We start from the raw sequence: 14569 nt of genomic DNA, 5'->3' as shown, positions 1-14569 counted from the left end.
CCCATCTGGTTTCGTCAAGGATCTCTGTGGAAACCTCTTGTTTCCCTACTTATTCTAAGCCTAAGCTATCGTGCCCGAATAAAGAATATATGTATATGAAATACGCGGCTTTGACCTAAACGTTATGCTTTATATTCAAATTTCCCTCTCAGCGCCATTAATCGAACCTATATTACGGTAACGCTATCGTAACTATGTTCGCGTGATCAACGGGTCACGCTACAGTAGCATATTTTCATCAGATGCCATCTAGCGACAATATTAGTGACTCGCTAGTACAATCAACCATTCCACCGACGCTACCGACGAGATACTCGTCAGAACAGACATTGCATCTTATGGACTTTTTTGTCTGGGCCACCCTCACATACTGTGCGACCGTTGAGATATTATTAACGCAGATTTAAGGTCCGTACTAGAGAGGAAATAAGAGTGCTCACGCCCAGGGTTTTGGAGTTCCACCTTTTCTGCATCATATCTTTTAGCCTGGAACAGAACCTACGTTATTTTTAACACGAATTAGAATCCGTTTCATTTCTATTTAGCCTGTGGCATGAATCCTGCTTTGGTTGCAGGTAGTTCTGACCTCCTCTCTGCCCATATTTTGGATGACACCGTAATATAGGAATAGACCTGACACCCAATGATCCAATGCACCGACGAGGTACTATTAAAGATTGCCAGCACTGTTCGCGATTTTTAAATGTTGATCGTATGCACCATGAAGGAATATGATTGTCTCGCCGTATCGATGTATACCCAAGTAGCCACGTACGTCCCCAAAACGTACGTTTCAGTTCCAGTTCACGTCCAAATATCCTACATCCATTCAGTACTTTCCAAGAATGTCTCTAGGAATTAAATTTTGGACGTTTTAGGAATGACCGTTTCTTAGGTTTTACCAAAGTTCCCTAGGGCTTGAATTCTGGACAAAAGATGAGAATCGGAAGACTGTAATTCGGAATTCGGAACACTGTTTATTATATATATATATGTGTGTACACAAGCGTGTTTCACTAATAAGCTGACTAATATACGTGAATAATTCGTGTCGGGTTATGTGCCCAGATTATGTAAAAACGGAAAAAGTAAATAGTACAGTGGCGAAATCCTAACCTATAAAGTGAAAACGTGGTTATTGCCACGGCGCGCAGAATATCGACAAAGTAGACGATGAATCCTGGAAATCCAAGATGAGGAGTGTTCTCGTCTGTAACGAGTTGTGACCATACGCAAGCGGCGAAGAAGTCAAAACGAAGGAAAACCGTATTGTGTGGGACAGAAAAGACAATTTTACCCACTCCCGTAAGGTTGGAGAAGAAAACCAACATTGGTATGTAGATACAAAAAAGAATCGATCTACATATTGAACATTAAATTATTACATTTATAGCTGTACACCTCATCCTATTACTGTAATTAGTATATCTTTTTTCATAAAGACACATTTTATTACTGCCTCCAGCGGGGAATTCCTGACTCTAAACAGACCCAGAGAGTTTGAAAGAAGACAGCAGGAAGCGGAGCCAAGAAGTTGCAGCAGTCGGAAATAAGAAGCAAATGTACTTAAAATCTTGTTATGTTCGTAATGTCCGTATAATCGTGTAAAATCTTGTTTGTTACATAAAATGTTACATAAAATAAATGAAATTTTAAATAAATGTTGTTACTTCTTTAAACGTTCACAAAATGTCCAGAGAAAATTCTAAAAACGTTCTAGGAATTTCCAGAGAACGTTACTTTCGAACATTCTAAAAACCTTCTAGGAATTTCCAGAGAACGTTACTTTCGAACAGTCTAAAAACCTACTAGGAATGTCGCCACCGTACGTTCTAAGGATAGTCTACTTCGTAACATGACCATTCAGAGGCTGTTACTAGGATGGTACTAGCCCGTTACTAGGATATTCTGGACTTTTTCCGATCGTCCCGAATGTCCGAAACACACCTAACTTGGACGTACATAGGATATTCCTGTGCTCATTGGGTATACGCGGGTCTGGCGAGACATTCACGGTGGTCGCGATTGACATGGTTGTTGTGAAAACGCGTTAGAGGAGTGATCCCGGGTTAAAAAGGAAGTTGGACGTTGGGTCCTTATCCACTCGGTTCGGCAATACTTGGATCCTACCAGGCCGGTTATACATTTGAGGGCATTGGAAGCGCTGAAGCTCCTACCCAGTATACACCGTTCCAGTGGAACTCTGTTGAGGATCACTGCGTGTGGATGTCTGATGTCTATGATGAGAAACGGTAAGAGAGGTCTCTTAGTTTTTAAAGTATAATGGCCATTTAGGATATGATTTGTCAACTCGTTGATTTTCTGAAATCGCGTTAGCTGTAGTAAGAGTTGAGCCTTCGTATAATAATACTTGTATACTCTTTCTTGATTGAGTAAATCTATTGTGTCTTGTTTCGGCTTTTCCTCGTAATCCGTTGAGGTTTTTACACCGCAGCAAGAATTTTTGTTTAACCGGAAAATATTGTGTATTTATTCTAGTATAAGTTCGAACGTTGTTCAATATCTGTGTTACGAACTCTGCCTTTCTATCATGAGTAAAAACATTTTGGTGCTCCGGGTGAGGAAGCAATGTTCGAATTTAACGGTAGTAAATTGTTATATTTATTTGATCTGTTTTCCATCAATTGTAACATACGAGTGTGTTTAGGAGTTATTGCAAGAGTCATTCGTCATATACGATCTTAATTGGTTATCTTTGATTGATTCGATTCGATGATTCAATGTTCACGTTGCGATACATATTCATATGAGAGTTTTTATTGTTTTTCGATCGGCGATTTGTTTCAAGTTTTTGTGTTTTGTTCAAATTGATATTTGGTGTCACGAATTTCATTTGGCCAAGATTATGTGTTTGCTGAATCGCGTTAAGAGAGGATACGGTTAGTTTATGTTATATTATATTATTATATATTCAAGTTTTGTTTGAGTAGTATTTTAACTATATATTCTGATTTACAGAGTTGTTGGTTATATTTTATAACAATACAGTTTTCTCTTTACAATGGCTCCTACGTCGTTACGAAGGTTCATTGCACTACAGAATTCCCGCTCAGCGGAAATTGAATTGACCAGCAGTCGTTTGAGAGAGAGAGAGATCACGTGATAGTTTGAATTCAAATATTATTTCATCACGAGTCAATTCACTAGTTGAAATTTGGAGCAAGGCGCGTGCCACACATGAAGAGATTGTTGTTCGTGAGGATGCTCTGAACAATACTTACGTCACGGAGAACATGTTCGCTCGTCTTCAGCAATGTACGAAGACGCGCTCGATTTTCTTCTAACTACAAGGTCAGAATTAGACAACAGTTCAAGTAATACTGGAACGTCAAACACCGCTTCTATAATTAATGATGATACACGCCCTGCGAAGTTACCGAAATTAGATTTACCAACGTTTGCGGGTCGTTACGAGGATTGGGAGAATTTTTGCGATCTGTTCACTACTCTAGTTCATAATGCGCCGCGTTTATTTGACGCCACGAAATTGCAATATCTCAAAAGTTGTTTGAAAGATACTGCCGCAGATCTTGTAAAGGATGTTACCACTACCAATGCGAATTATGCGACGACTTGGAGCGCTCTGAAGGCGCGTTTTCATAAATCAAGATTAATAGTTTACAGTCATTTGCTGGCGTTAATGAACCTATCGCATATGAAAAAGTGCGTGCGTTATCAAATTTGAGAATGCCAGTTGAAGATTGGGACGTTTGGTTAGTATATATAGTAGCTTCACGATTGGATCCCGATTCGCGAAAGGCTTGGGAAACAGAGTTAAGTAAGTAAGAGTTAAGCAGTGTCAACAATGTTTATCTGTAAGTTACAGTCAGAATCCGACGGTTCATCGTCGTCGTCGTCGTCGTCGTCGTCGTCGTCAACGCCAACGGCGACACAACAGGGGCAGTCGGAACCGCAGCCACAGCAGCAGCTACAGCAAGAGCCGCAGCTGCTGCGTGAACCGCGTTTAATTATACAAGTAGTATATAAGTAAATGTAGAATAATAAATACAAAAAAGTTCTTTAGATAATAATAACCAATATGTATATGTATGTTACAGCCAAACAATGAAGAAAGGCGGGTCGCGTCCCCTCATACGGAACCGGACTCCCGCCGTTGGGTCCGATACGTGAGTAAATGTAGAACAGTAAATAAAATGGTGTTTATTTATATAATAATAAAATGTATTTTTATTTTATGTTACAGACAGAAGTAAAGAAGCTGTTGAAGCAGCTGAAATACGGCCAGCGGCGGGACCGAGGAGGCCGCGGACGTGGAAAACATGGAAATGTTATTTTAAATTTTAATTATAATTCATTATTTTTTTTTGTATAAATATAGCAATAAAAACATTTTTTCAAAAATTGTAATTTTTACGATTGTTTTTGTGTTTTTTATGTTTTCTTTCCTCTCACTCATTCTTTATACCTGTCGCGAGGCATCCATCCGAAGAGTGCCCGTATGCTCGAGCGAGAGTATGGTGGCGCACTTACACAACGCTAGATGCGTGTATATGTATAAGAAAGTTGCACAAGGTTTTTTTTTCTATGCGAACTGACGCTTCAACATTGCAATGAGGAGTTCAGAAGCGGTCAATTGTGATTCCTAAAAGTCCAATCTATGTCTGCCCGGTGCCCAAAATGCATATTGTTACGTTATTGAGGAATAATTTATAATATTCGGCAGATATTACTGCCTGTCCAACACCACTGGTGTTGGCCTGTCACGAGGCATCCGTCAGAAGATAGCCACTTCGCGTACCAGTGTTTGCGATCAATGTTTGTGTTGAGTATGGTACATTTATGTCTGCCGCGCTATCTAGTGGAGAGTGCCTAAACTAGACACGTAGCAACGTAGGAGAAAAGACTGTTGAAGTAGTGCGTTATAAGACTTGATAGAAGAAAGACTGTTGTACAATCTCAAGCGTATATTACAAGGAGATATCCTAAACATTGTTATCTATATATATTGTTACGGGTCTACCGGCATACTAATGTTACGCGTCTGTCGGTATACCCGTTGTATAGAATTGTTGGAAGATTCAGGTTGGTTACAGCGTCGTTAGGAAAACGACGCTGGAACGAAGGAGAGTCGAAAGACAAACACGAGAGAGAGCGGACGTTGAAGACGTCAAAGGCGATAAAAGCGATTTAGCCAGAGATAAGTTGCCTTCCCCCGAAAAGTAGCGTATTACGGTTATTGAAAGTGTGTTCATTTATTTAGCGAAATAGAGATTTCGGTACATTGGTGTCAGAAGTGGGATTCTGCGGCTGAGCAAGCGACTAGCGGAACGAGATGCAGACTCGGTCTGTTCGTTTGGAGGAGCGTCTCGCGGCTTTGGAAGCTCGACTGCTGGAAAACCAGACGAATTCTCGAGCGGAGGAGTTCACGTCCATGCAAACACAGTTAGCGAATAATCAGGCCAGTCTTTGCCAACTTACTTCTCTTTTGGAGAGATTTGTAGGGGATGGGAACCGTGAGGCCGCCGGTGACTTAGGTTCACGCGCGTTCAATCAATGTTCGCGTCCGTGCAATGCTAATCCATCTTTTTACCGCGTTAAGCCCGCAAAATTTAACGGTTCGGGTTCATGGAGACTGTACTTGACACAGTTTCTTACCCTGGCAAAGATTAATAACTGGGATGACACCACTAAGAGTCTGGCCCTCGTAGACTCTCTTGAGGGTAAGGCCCTTACGGCCCTGTCGTGTCTCGAGGAATCGAAACGTACCGACTTTGACGCGCTTGTTTCTCGATTAAATATTCAATATGGCAATGAGCACTTAGCTCAGCTAGACCGGTTTAGGTTCTTTAATTATAGACAACGTAGGGGAGAGTCTCTTCGGGCTTTGGCTAACCAAATTTGTTTTCTTTCCCATTCGATTTTCCCTGACGCGACACCGGAATTTCGCGATAAACAAGCGCATCATAGGTTCCTCGAGGCGATCGGGGACCACAATCTCAAGAGAGATGTTATTCTTGCTTCGATGAATTGTTCCACACTGGACGAGACACTCGCGATCGCGGTGAGGGTGGAAGCTCTAAATTTTCAGGACTCTTGGAGGTCCCAGCAGCCTATGCAGGAGAGTGCGAGGATGGACACGCGCCGTTTTCGTCCATACGGGGGACAGCCACGTGACTTTAGCAGACCTTTGACTTGCTGGAAATGCGGAAAAATTGGTCATATTTCTTCAAATTGTTCTTTGAATAAGACTAACGCTTCGAGAAACCAGAAGAGATCGTTGTAAAGAGGGTTGCAAACGATCAAATACCAGAAAATACCCTCTATCGAATTTCTTCGGTTAATAACGTCGCGGTCGAGTCTGGTGTTAGCGTCATGGGCCTTCTGGATGGTCATTTCCGAAAGTTCATTGTCGATACCGGTTCGCGAGTTTCACTCCTAAAGGGGACGTCAGTTGAGGGTTGTTGCTCAATGTCAGGCGAAATACATCTTAGATCCGTTACAGGAGAGAGGGTTCAGATTTTCGGGGAGCGTAGCACTTTTGTTGAGCTCGGAAAACTACGCGTTCGGCATAGGTTTCTCTTTGTCGATATCGAGGAAGATTGCATTTTAGGGCTGGATTTTCTGTCGAGATATAGGTGTTCGGTCGATTTGGAGAATAACTGTTTGCATATTGCCGGAGTAGACAAAATTTGGTTTAATGATTGTTCTATCGATGCTTGGTCTTCGGAAAGTGGCGAAGGCATTGCAGGAGATTCTGAAGACCGGGTTTTGCCAGAGTTTTTGTTTCCGATTTTGGAAGAAAATTCCGTACTCCTGGGCCAGAGTGAGAAGGAAGACTTTAGGAATTTTCTAATTTCATTTCAAGACGTCTTCGCAAAAGATAAAAAGCAGTTGGGAAAGTGCAAGGTAGTGAAGCATCGAATAGATACGGGAGGTCACGCACCTATTAAACAAGCTCCCCGTAGGGTTCCCGTTCAGCGAAAGGACGAAGTACGGCAGTTAATTGCGGACATGGAAAACCAGGGGGTGATTGAAAAATCGGTTAGCTCTTGGATGTCCCCGGTGGTTTTAGTTAAAAAGAAAGATGGTTCGACAAGGTTTTGTATAGATTATCGCCAGCTAAACAACATAACGAAGAAAGATTCATATCCCTTACCTCGGATTGACGATACTCTGGATGCGATTGCGGGATCTTCGTGGTTTACGGTTTTGGACCTGCAGAGTGGTTATTGGCAGATCGAGATGGATGAGAGGGATCGCGAAAAGACTGCGTTTTCAGTAGGCGAAGGGTTATAGCAGTTTAGGGTGATGCCGTTTGGGTTGTGTAATGCTCCAGCTACGTTTGAGAGGTTAATGGAAAATGTTTTGGGAGATTTGACTTGGCGAAAGTGTCTCGTTTATCTAGACGATATTATCATTTTTGGGAAGACGTTCGAAGAGGAACTGCAAAATTTGCATTTGGTATTTGATAAACTACGCGTAGCAGGTCTTCTTGTGGCTCCTCAAAAATGTTTTTTTTTTCAAGCAGAGGTGAAATACTTAGGGCACATTGTTTCTAGGGAAGGTGTTAAAACGAATCCGGAGAAAATTTCCACGAGCAGGGAGTGGCCTAGACCGAGGAATAAGTCGGAAGTGAAAAGCTTTTTAGGGTTGTGTACTTATTTTTCGCGGTTTGTAAAGAATGATGCCACTGTTGCAAGGCCGCTTTTTGACTTGACGGAAAATAAAAGTTTTGTTTGGTCAGAGGAAGCGGAGAAAGCTTTTGAAGAGTTAAAAATTTGTTTAACTTCAACACCGATTTTAGCTTATCCTTCGCACAGTGATCCATTCCTGTTAGATACGGATGCTTCGAATGTCGGTATAGGGGCGGTTTTACTGCAGGTTCAGGATGGTGAAGAGAGAGTGGTTGCTTATTTTAATAAATCTCTAAACAAATCAGAAAAAAACTATTGCATTACCCGAAGGGAGTTGTTGGCGATAATTAAAGCTATAGAGCATTTTCATCATTACTTGTATGGAAGGAAATTTACAGTACGCACAGATCATGCGGCGTTATCGTGGTTACTTTCGTTTAAAAACCCTGAGGGTCAGATAGCCAGATGGTTAGAAAGACTTCAACAATACGATTTCACGATTTGTTATCGGAGTGGTAAATTACATTCCAATGCTGATGCGTTATCTAGAAGACCTTGTTGGACAGATAATTGTAGGCGTTGTTTAAATGCGGAAAGTAGGGACGAACATTGTCAGGAGGTTGAAGAAATTCCAATCCTTCGTACTCAGTGTTCTTTGTTTGAAACGCAGGATTGGGAGAGTTCTCAGAGGAATGATCCATACTTAGAATTGGTTTTTAAAAGTAAACTGTTGGGAAAAAAGCCGCCTAAAGAAGTTTTGACGGCTACGTCACCGGAGGTTAAATTTTATTTCTCATTGTGGGAATCTTTAGAGATTCGAGATGGTCTTTTATTCAAAAAGTGGGAATCTGCGGAGGGAAAAAAGATAGTTTGGCAATTAGTGGTACCGAGAGAAAAGAAAGATGCAGTTCTTCGTGAGGCTCATGATTCGACTGCTGGGGGACATTTCGGCATCAATAAAACAGTTTCTCGGATCAGGGAACGTTTTTATTGGGTTAATTGTATTAAGGATGTAGAAAAATGGTGTAATCGTTGTGAGGTTTGTATCTCCAGGAAAGGCACGGCTAATCGTGGCAAGGGATTGTTGCAAATTTACAATGTAGGTTCTCCTTTCGAGAGAATAGCTTTAGACATCTTAGGTCCTTTACCAAAATCATTTCCTGGAAACCGTTTTATGTTAGTTGTGGCAGATTACTTCACTAGATGGCCAGAAGTAATACCTTTACCAAATTTTCAGGCTAAAACCGTAGCCAATGCGTTAATTAAGGATATTGTAAGTCGTCACGGAGTTCCTCAAGAAATTCATTCTGATCAAGGCCGAACTTTTGAATCAAATATTTTTAAAGAACTAATGATTTTGTTGGGCACTAAGAAAACTAGAACGACTCCTCCACATCCACAATCGGATGGTCTTGTAGAAAGGTTAAATAGGACAATTCTTCAATATCTTTCAATGTTTGTGTCTAAGCATCAAAGGGATTCGGACGAGTTAGTCCCTCTTTTTCTTCTTGCGTATAGGTCTGTTCAGCATGAAAGTTTAAAATTAAGTCCATCAATGATGTTATACGGCCGAGAAATTTGTTTGCCATTGGATTTGTTGCGCGGAAGTCTTCCAATTAAGAATGTTTTGTATTGTGATTTCAATTTAGATTTGAGAGATAAAATGGATACTATTCACAAATTCGTTAGAAAGCAACAAGAAATTTCTTCGTTTAAAATGAAACAGCAATATGATTCTAAAGTAGTGGAGAAATCTTTTCGGGAAGGGGATTTGGTATGGTTATATCAGCCTCTCAGAGTAAAAGGGAAGTGCCCTAAACTTCAATGTCATTGGGATGGACCGTATGTTATTAACACAAAATTGAGTGATGTTGTCTATTGGATTAAGAAGAATAAACAGAAATTTAAAGTAGTGCATGTTAATAGACTTGCAAACTTCAATGATAAGTAGTAGTAGTAGGAATTATTATAAAAAAATCAATAATAAGCCTTAGTTTTCGAAGATGCTAACTGTTCAGGCGAACCGACACGCATCCGATCCGCTTGGACCGACTTCGCGTAGCCGCGATCGAGTGATGTCACGTCGTCGAGGCATCCCCCACTTTGCGTCCGCGGAACAAGTGATATTCGGTTACGCACCGGCGGATCGTCTGACTCGTGATCCAGTTAACGACCTCCGCTCATCGAAAGTATTACACATACACCGCTTGTATTGGACCGTTCTTAGACAAACACGCACCGTTCCGTGGTTACGAACCGTTCACTGCTTTATACCACATTGTTATCCGCGTTTCTCATTAGATAATTGAACAGTCTCTAGTGTATATTTGTGCATCTATTTATTAAACGTGTGTGTTACAACAGTTGTACTGTGATCTACATTCTCCCGCGGATTCCCACTGATTCTCGAATCCGATCTTCAACACTAGCGTTATTCCTGGTTTGCTAGGAATTGCTGGTCTACTAATTTACAGGAGTACAAGAAAAGAAAAGGAAAAGCAAGTTGTGGAGGTAGAAATTGAAGACCGCATACATTAGAATTATAATATTGTTGTTATTTTGAAGTTACTAATTGTTAATTGATATTGTTGTTTTTCGGCCGCTAACCACTCCAGGTTTTTAAGCCGTGGTTTTCCCTGGAGCGTCGGGCAAATGCCGGGTTAGTTGGTGATTTTGGAGGGTCCACGGTGTTTGTTTCATTATTTTTGCTCCTACAAAATCACAGGTCATTTTTTTTTTTTAAATAAAGTTCGTTTTTTTTCGGAGGAGGGGGGGAAGTGTTACGGGTCTACCGGCATACTAATGTTACGCGTCTGTCGGTATACCCGTTGTATAGAATTGTTGGAAGATTCAGGTTGGTTACAGCGTCGTTAGGAAAACGACGCTGGAACGAGAGTGAGTCGAAAGACAAACACGAGAGAGAGAGCGGACGTTGAAGACGTCAAAGGCGATAAAAGTGATTTAGCCAGAGATAAGTTGCCTTCCTCCGAAAAGTAGCGTATTACGGTTATTGAAAGTGTGTTCATTCATTTAGCGAAATAGAGATTTCGTTACAATATATTAATAAATATAGTGTTTACAAGTAAATTGCATCCATTCTCTCAACTATCTTCACAGTTTGTTAACAAATGTATGCTTTACGTTGTGATTTTGTTAAAATAAAATAGACAGTCCCTTGCGAGCGATTGACGAAGCATCACGTCGTGTCGAAATATATTTACGAATTCCGTGTCGATTAATTAATATTATATTATATTATAATATTATGTTATTTATTCCAAACATACACACAGAAGGACAGCGCGTGTAAAGTGAGACCACGTGCAGGCCTTTGGACCAGTGTTCCGATATCGCCGAGCATTTTTCGTACGATGGATGGCCGCTAGAGGCGCTGCGCGGAAAAAACAGTAACGTATCTATGATGACGAGGTAGTGGAGCCCTGCGCCCTGCGCCTTGAGACAGTTATATTGGCGCGGAAGTACCGAAACAATTTGTTCCGGACAAAAAAATTTCAGGACGTGTCCTACAAGTTACAAAATATACATAAATGCACATGTTAACATTCATTTTTCAGAATCAAATGCGGGGTGCTCAAGGTACCCAATTTTATCGAGAAGCTTACGTTACTGAGGCTGCAAGCGCCTCTAGCGGCCATCCATCGTACGAAAAATGTTGCACGATATCGGAACACTGCCTGGACTCTCCGCGTCGAGTTTGTAGTGGTTCACACAGTATTCCGATTGAACCCACCGTTTTTCGCGCATGCGCGGCCAGGACAGTAGCGTATCTACAACGGCGCAGCAGAGCGGCCATTGTTAATTTGATGTTATTTGTATTATCACTAATTTTTTTATATATGTTGCAGAGACAACAAGCGAGGAACGAGAGAAGAAATTTTTTTTTACGAAAGCAACGTCGGGCAGCGCGCGGGGGCCGAGGAAGAAGCCGAGGCAGCCTGCGGAGGCAAAACATTTTTAATTTTTACTGATTACTAGATTGCGGATCTTTATGCAATTATAATATTCAAATATCTTCCTGATAATTTCCAATCCATTAATATGACTGTTTGCCAAATAAGTAAACCAAATTATAGAGAAATGGTTCCGCAGATACCGAACTCTTGCACAATCCGTCCAAGCACACGTACACGCTGCCCGAGCCGTGAGTCTGTCTGTCAACACTCTCACTCGAGCTCACCAACGCAGCACATCGTCAGCTGTATAGTGACGTCACGCTTGCTGATGAAGCCTGACTTACCGGCAATATGTTTTTTCTCGTCCCCTGTTTTACCGATTACAGTGACCGACGATTTCCTAATAAGCCTCATCCCAGACCTCATGCAATTGAATGATGTTCAACTGAGGAGTTACAAAAGGAGAGCTGTGCTCCTCATAGATGAGGTTGGTGGAAGTTCAACAAATTTCCCTCAATCTTCGCTCAATATACCAAGTGGTAATACTTCCGGATTAAATCGACCTGAGAAGACAACTCCCTAAGAACACTCCCACTCCACAGAAAATTGTACAGGGTGTATAAAAAAAAAGTAATGATCAATCCTCCTAGGGGTGAATCTACACCTCTGGATCGGTGGACGTTTGAAAGAGAAACTTGCCGCAAAATTGTTTATAACAAAGAAAATTGTTGTCAAAGTTTTTTTTACATCAACGCCTTCTACTCATCGAAAAGAGAAAATGTTTGAAAGGAGCCATATTGGTTCGTCGAATAATTCGCGAAGAAGGTTTACGACCTTACAAGTTTCAACGCGTGCAAGCACTTCTGCCAACGGATTTTGTAATTCGTCGTAATTTTTGCCGGTGGATGCTGCATAAAATAGAAAGAAACGATGATTTTATTAAAAACATACTTTTCACGGATGAATGTAGTTTTTCAAATATCGGTATTCAAAATTCACGAAACACCCGTATTTGGGATTATCAAAACCCCCATGCAGTTATTCAACGTTTTAATCAAGGACGTTTTGCAATAAATGTATGGGCGGGTATCATTAGCAATAATAACGAACTTATTTACCTACCGTCAAAATTGACAAGTCTAAGATATTTAGATTTTTTAAAAACAATTTTTATAAGAAAATTACGTGAATACGTGCCACGTGGTGGGCGTCGTTCCATCTATTTTATGCATGATGGTGCTCCACCACATTCAACAATTTTGGTTAGAAATTTCCTTAACGAAATGTTTGGCACGCGTTTGATCATAGACTTGCGCCTCATATTTGCCCCCCCCCCCTCCCGGTCGCCAGATTTAAATCCTCTTAACTTCTTCCATTGGGGAGCAGTCAAGAGTATTGTTTATAGGTCGAGTGCGCACATAAACAATGTAGACGATTTAAAACACAAAATCGAAAACGCGTTGGAAGTGAACGATTACAAGTGTATTTGGACACTGGTGGTGCCCACATTGAACCAGCAAGACAGGCACAACTACTAAGACAAATCGGCGTAAATGGTAGTGTGCTGTGGATCCGCCGGAGGAATAGGAGACCCTGAAAAATTTGTAAGTATACTTTACGTTAGTATTTAATAATGTAGGATTAGAATTATTAACTTCAAATGCTCAATTTCACATTGACGATTTGAATGGGCAGGGAGACGATGACTTGGTACGGGTCTAGCGACGAATGTCCCCTTTAAATTTCGTTTGTCTCGAGGCAGGCAAGCGATCATGTTCTCTCTCATCGACACGAACGTGTGGACTGTAGTAGTAGGCTTTTGTCTATACGTATAATTCCACACAATCAAATTTTGCAAAAACTTTAACAGCTAATATATCAACAACTATTTGTTTGCGACATATGGCTCCTTTCAAACATTTTCTCTCTTCCATGAGTAGAAGGCCTTGATGTAGAAAAAAACTTTAACAACAATTTTCATTGTTATAAACAATTTTGCGGCAGGTTTCTCTTACAAACGTCCACCGATCCAGAGGTGTTCATTCACCCCTAGGACGGATGACCATTACTTTTTATACACCCTGTACAACAGTTTATCAATCCCTGTGACTCAGTGTCGCCAGACTGAGAAAATCGAGGGGAATCAAGTACCCCCTCTCTGATGCCCAGTCCAGTCTACATACGCGTGAAAAGCGCCAACAATCCCATCACTGGTCTACGGCAAGGGCACCGTGGTCTATGGTCTTACAAGGAGAACCCCCGCTCTGTCCCTCACGGATTTTGTTCAGACTTTACAGAGTTATAGATCTCGTTCCCCTGATTACGAAAATACCCCATTATAGGGGCAGACGCTCAATAGTTTTCGAGATATTTGCAATTAAAGTTTCATAACCGTAAAATATATATAGTTTAGTTCAGACTTTTACCAAGCAATGGTGTGGCGCAACAGCAGCGAGCGGAACTGTTACGCAGCAGGCCCGGGTTCGAAACCCTTCGTGGTAAATTATTTTTTATTGTTTTTTTTCATGAAAAATGCATTTTCAATGTTAAATAAATTTTAAATAAAATATTTTTATTCGCTAAAGGACTAATTGAAAATGATACTTATTACTTTATAGAAGAAACACTAGATCTATTACTACATATACAAAAGATAATAATTATAAAACAATAATAATATTAAAATAATATATTAAAAAATAATACATAACAAACAACAAATATAAATATAAATACAAATACAAAATAGAATAAATGCAATGAATAGTAATCAGAGCGGTTAATGTGGCTTTCCATCACGCTTCTTGTAGTTTGTATAATATAAACAATATACGTTACGTAGAATAAATATAGAAATCAAATACTTATAATTTTTGTTATGTGCAACAATGGTATTTATTGTAAAAGACAGTAATGTTACTCGACGATGATTTCGGTGTAGAGATCTATCGGCTTCGATCTGGCAACGGACTATGGGGCTCGCGCACTTCAGAACTTTCTGTAAACTGTTTACGTTATCGTGAGATTTGATACTAGCTC

The 14569-nt window shown here is 40.6% G+C and overlaps 1 protein-coding gene across 1 annotated transcript; it reads left to right on the top strand.

Moving 5' to 3' along the window:
* Nucleotides 1–6354: 6354 nt before the first annotated feature.
* LOC143215119 (uncharacterized) lies at nucleotides 6355–13068 on the top strand. Its single transcript, XM_076436929.1, has 10 exons — nucleotides 6355–6400; nucleotides 6485–6805; nucleotides 6863–7271; nucleotides 7542–7836; nucleotides 8287–8414; nucleotides 8670–9038; nucleotides 9135–9414; nucleotides 9635–9674; nucleotides 11727–11778; nucleotides 12936–13068. The coding sequence occupies exons 1-10, from the start codon at nucleotides 6355–6357 to the stop codon at nucleotides 13066–13068; spliced, it is 2073 nt and encodes a 690-aa protein (XP_076293044.1).
* The last annotated feature ends 1501 nt before the right edge of the window (nucleotides 13069–14569 follow it).

This window comes from Lasioglossum baleicum, chromosome 13, assembly GCF_051020765.1.
Source record: "Lasioglossum baleicum chromosome 13, iyLasBale1, whole genome shotgun sequence".
NCBI classification, from domain to species: Eukaryota; Metazoa; Arthropoda; class Insecta; order Hymenoptera; family Halictidae; genus Lasioglossum; species Lasioglossum baleicum.
This window is presented reverse-complemented; position numbering and strand designations above follow the sequence as displayed.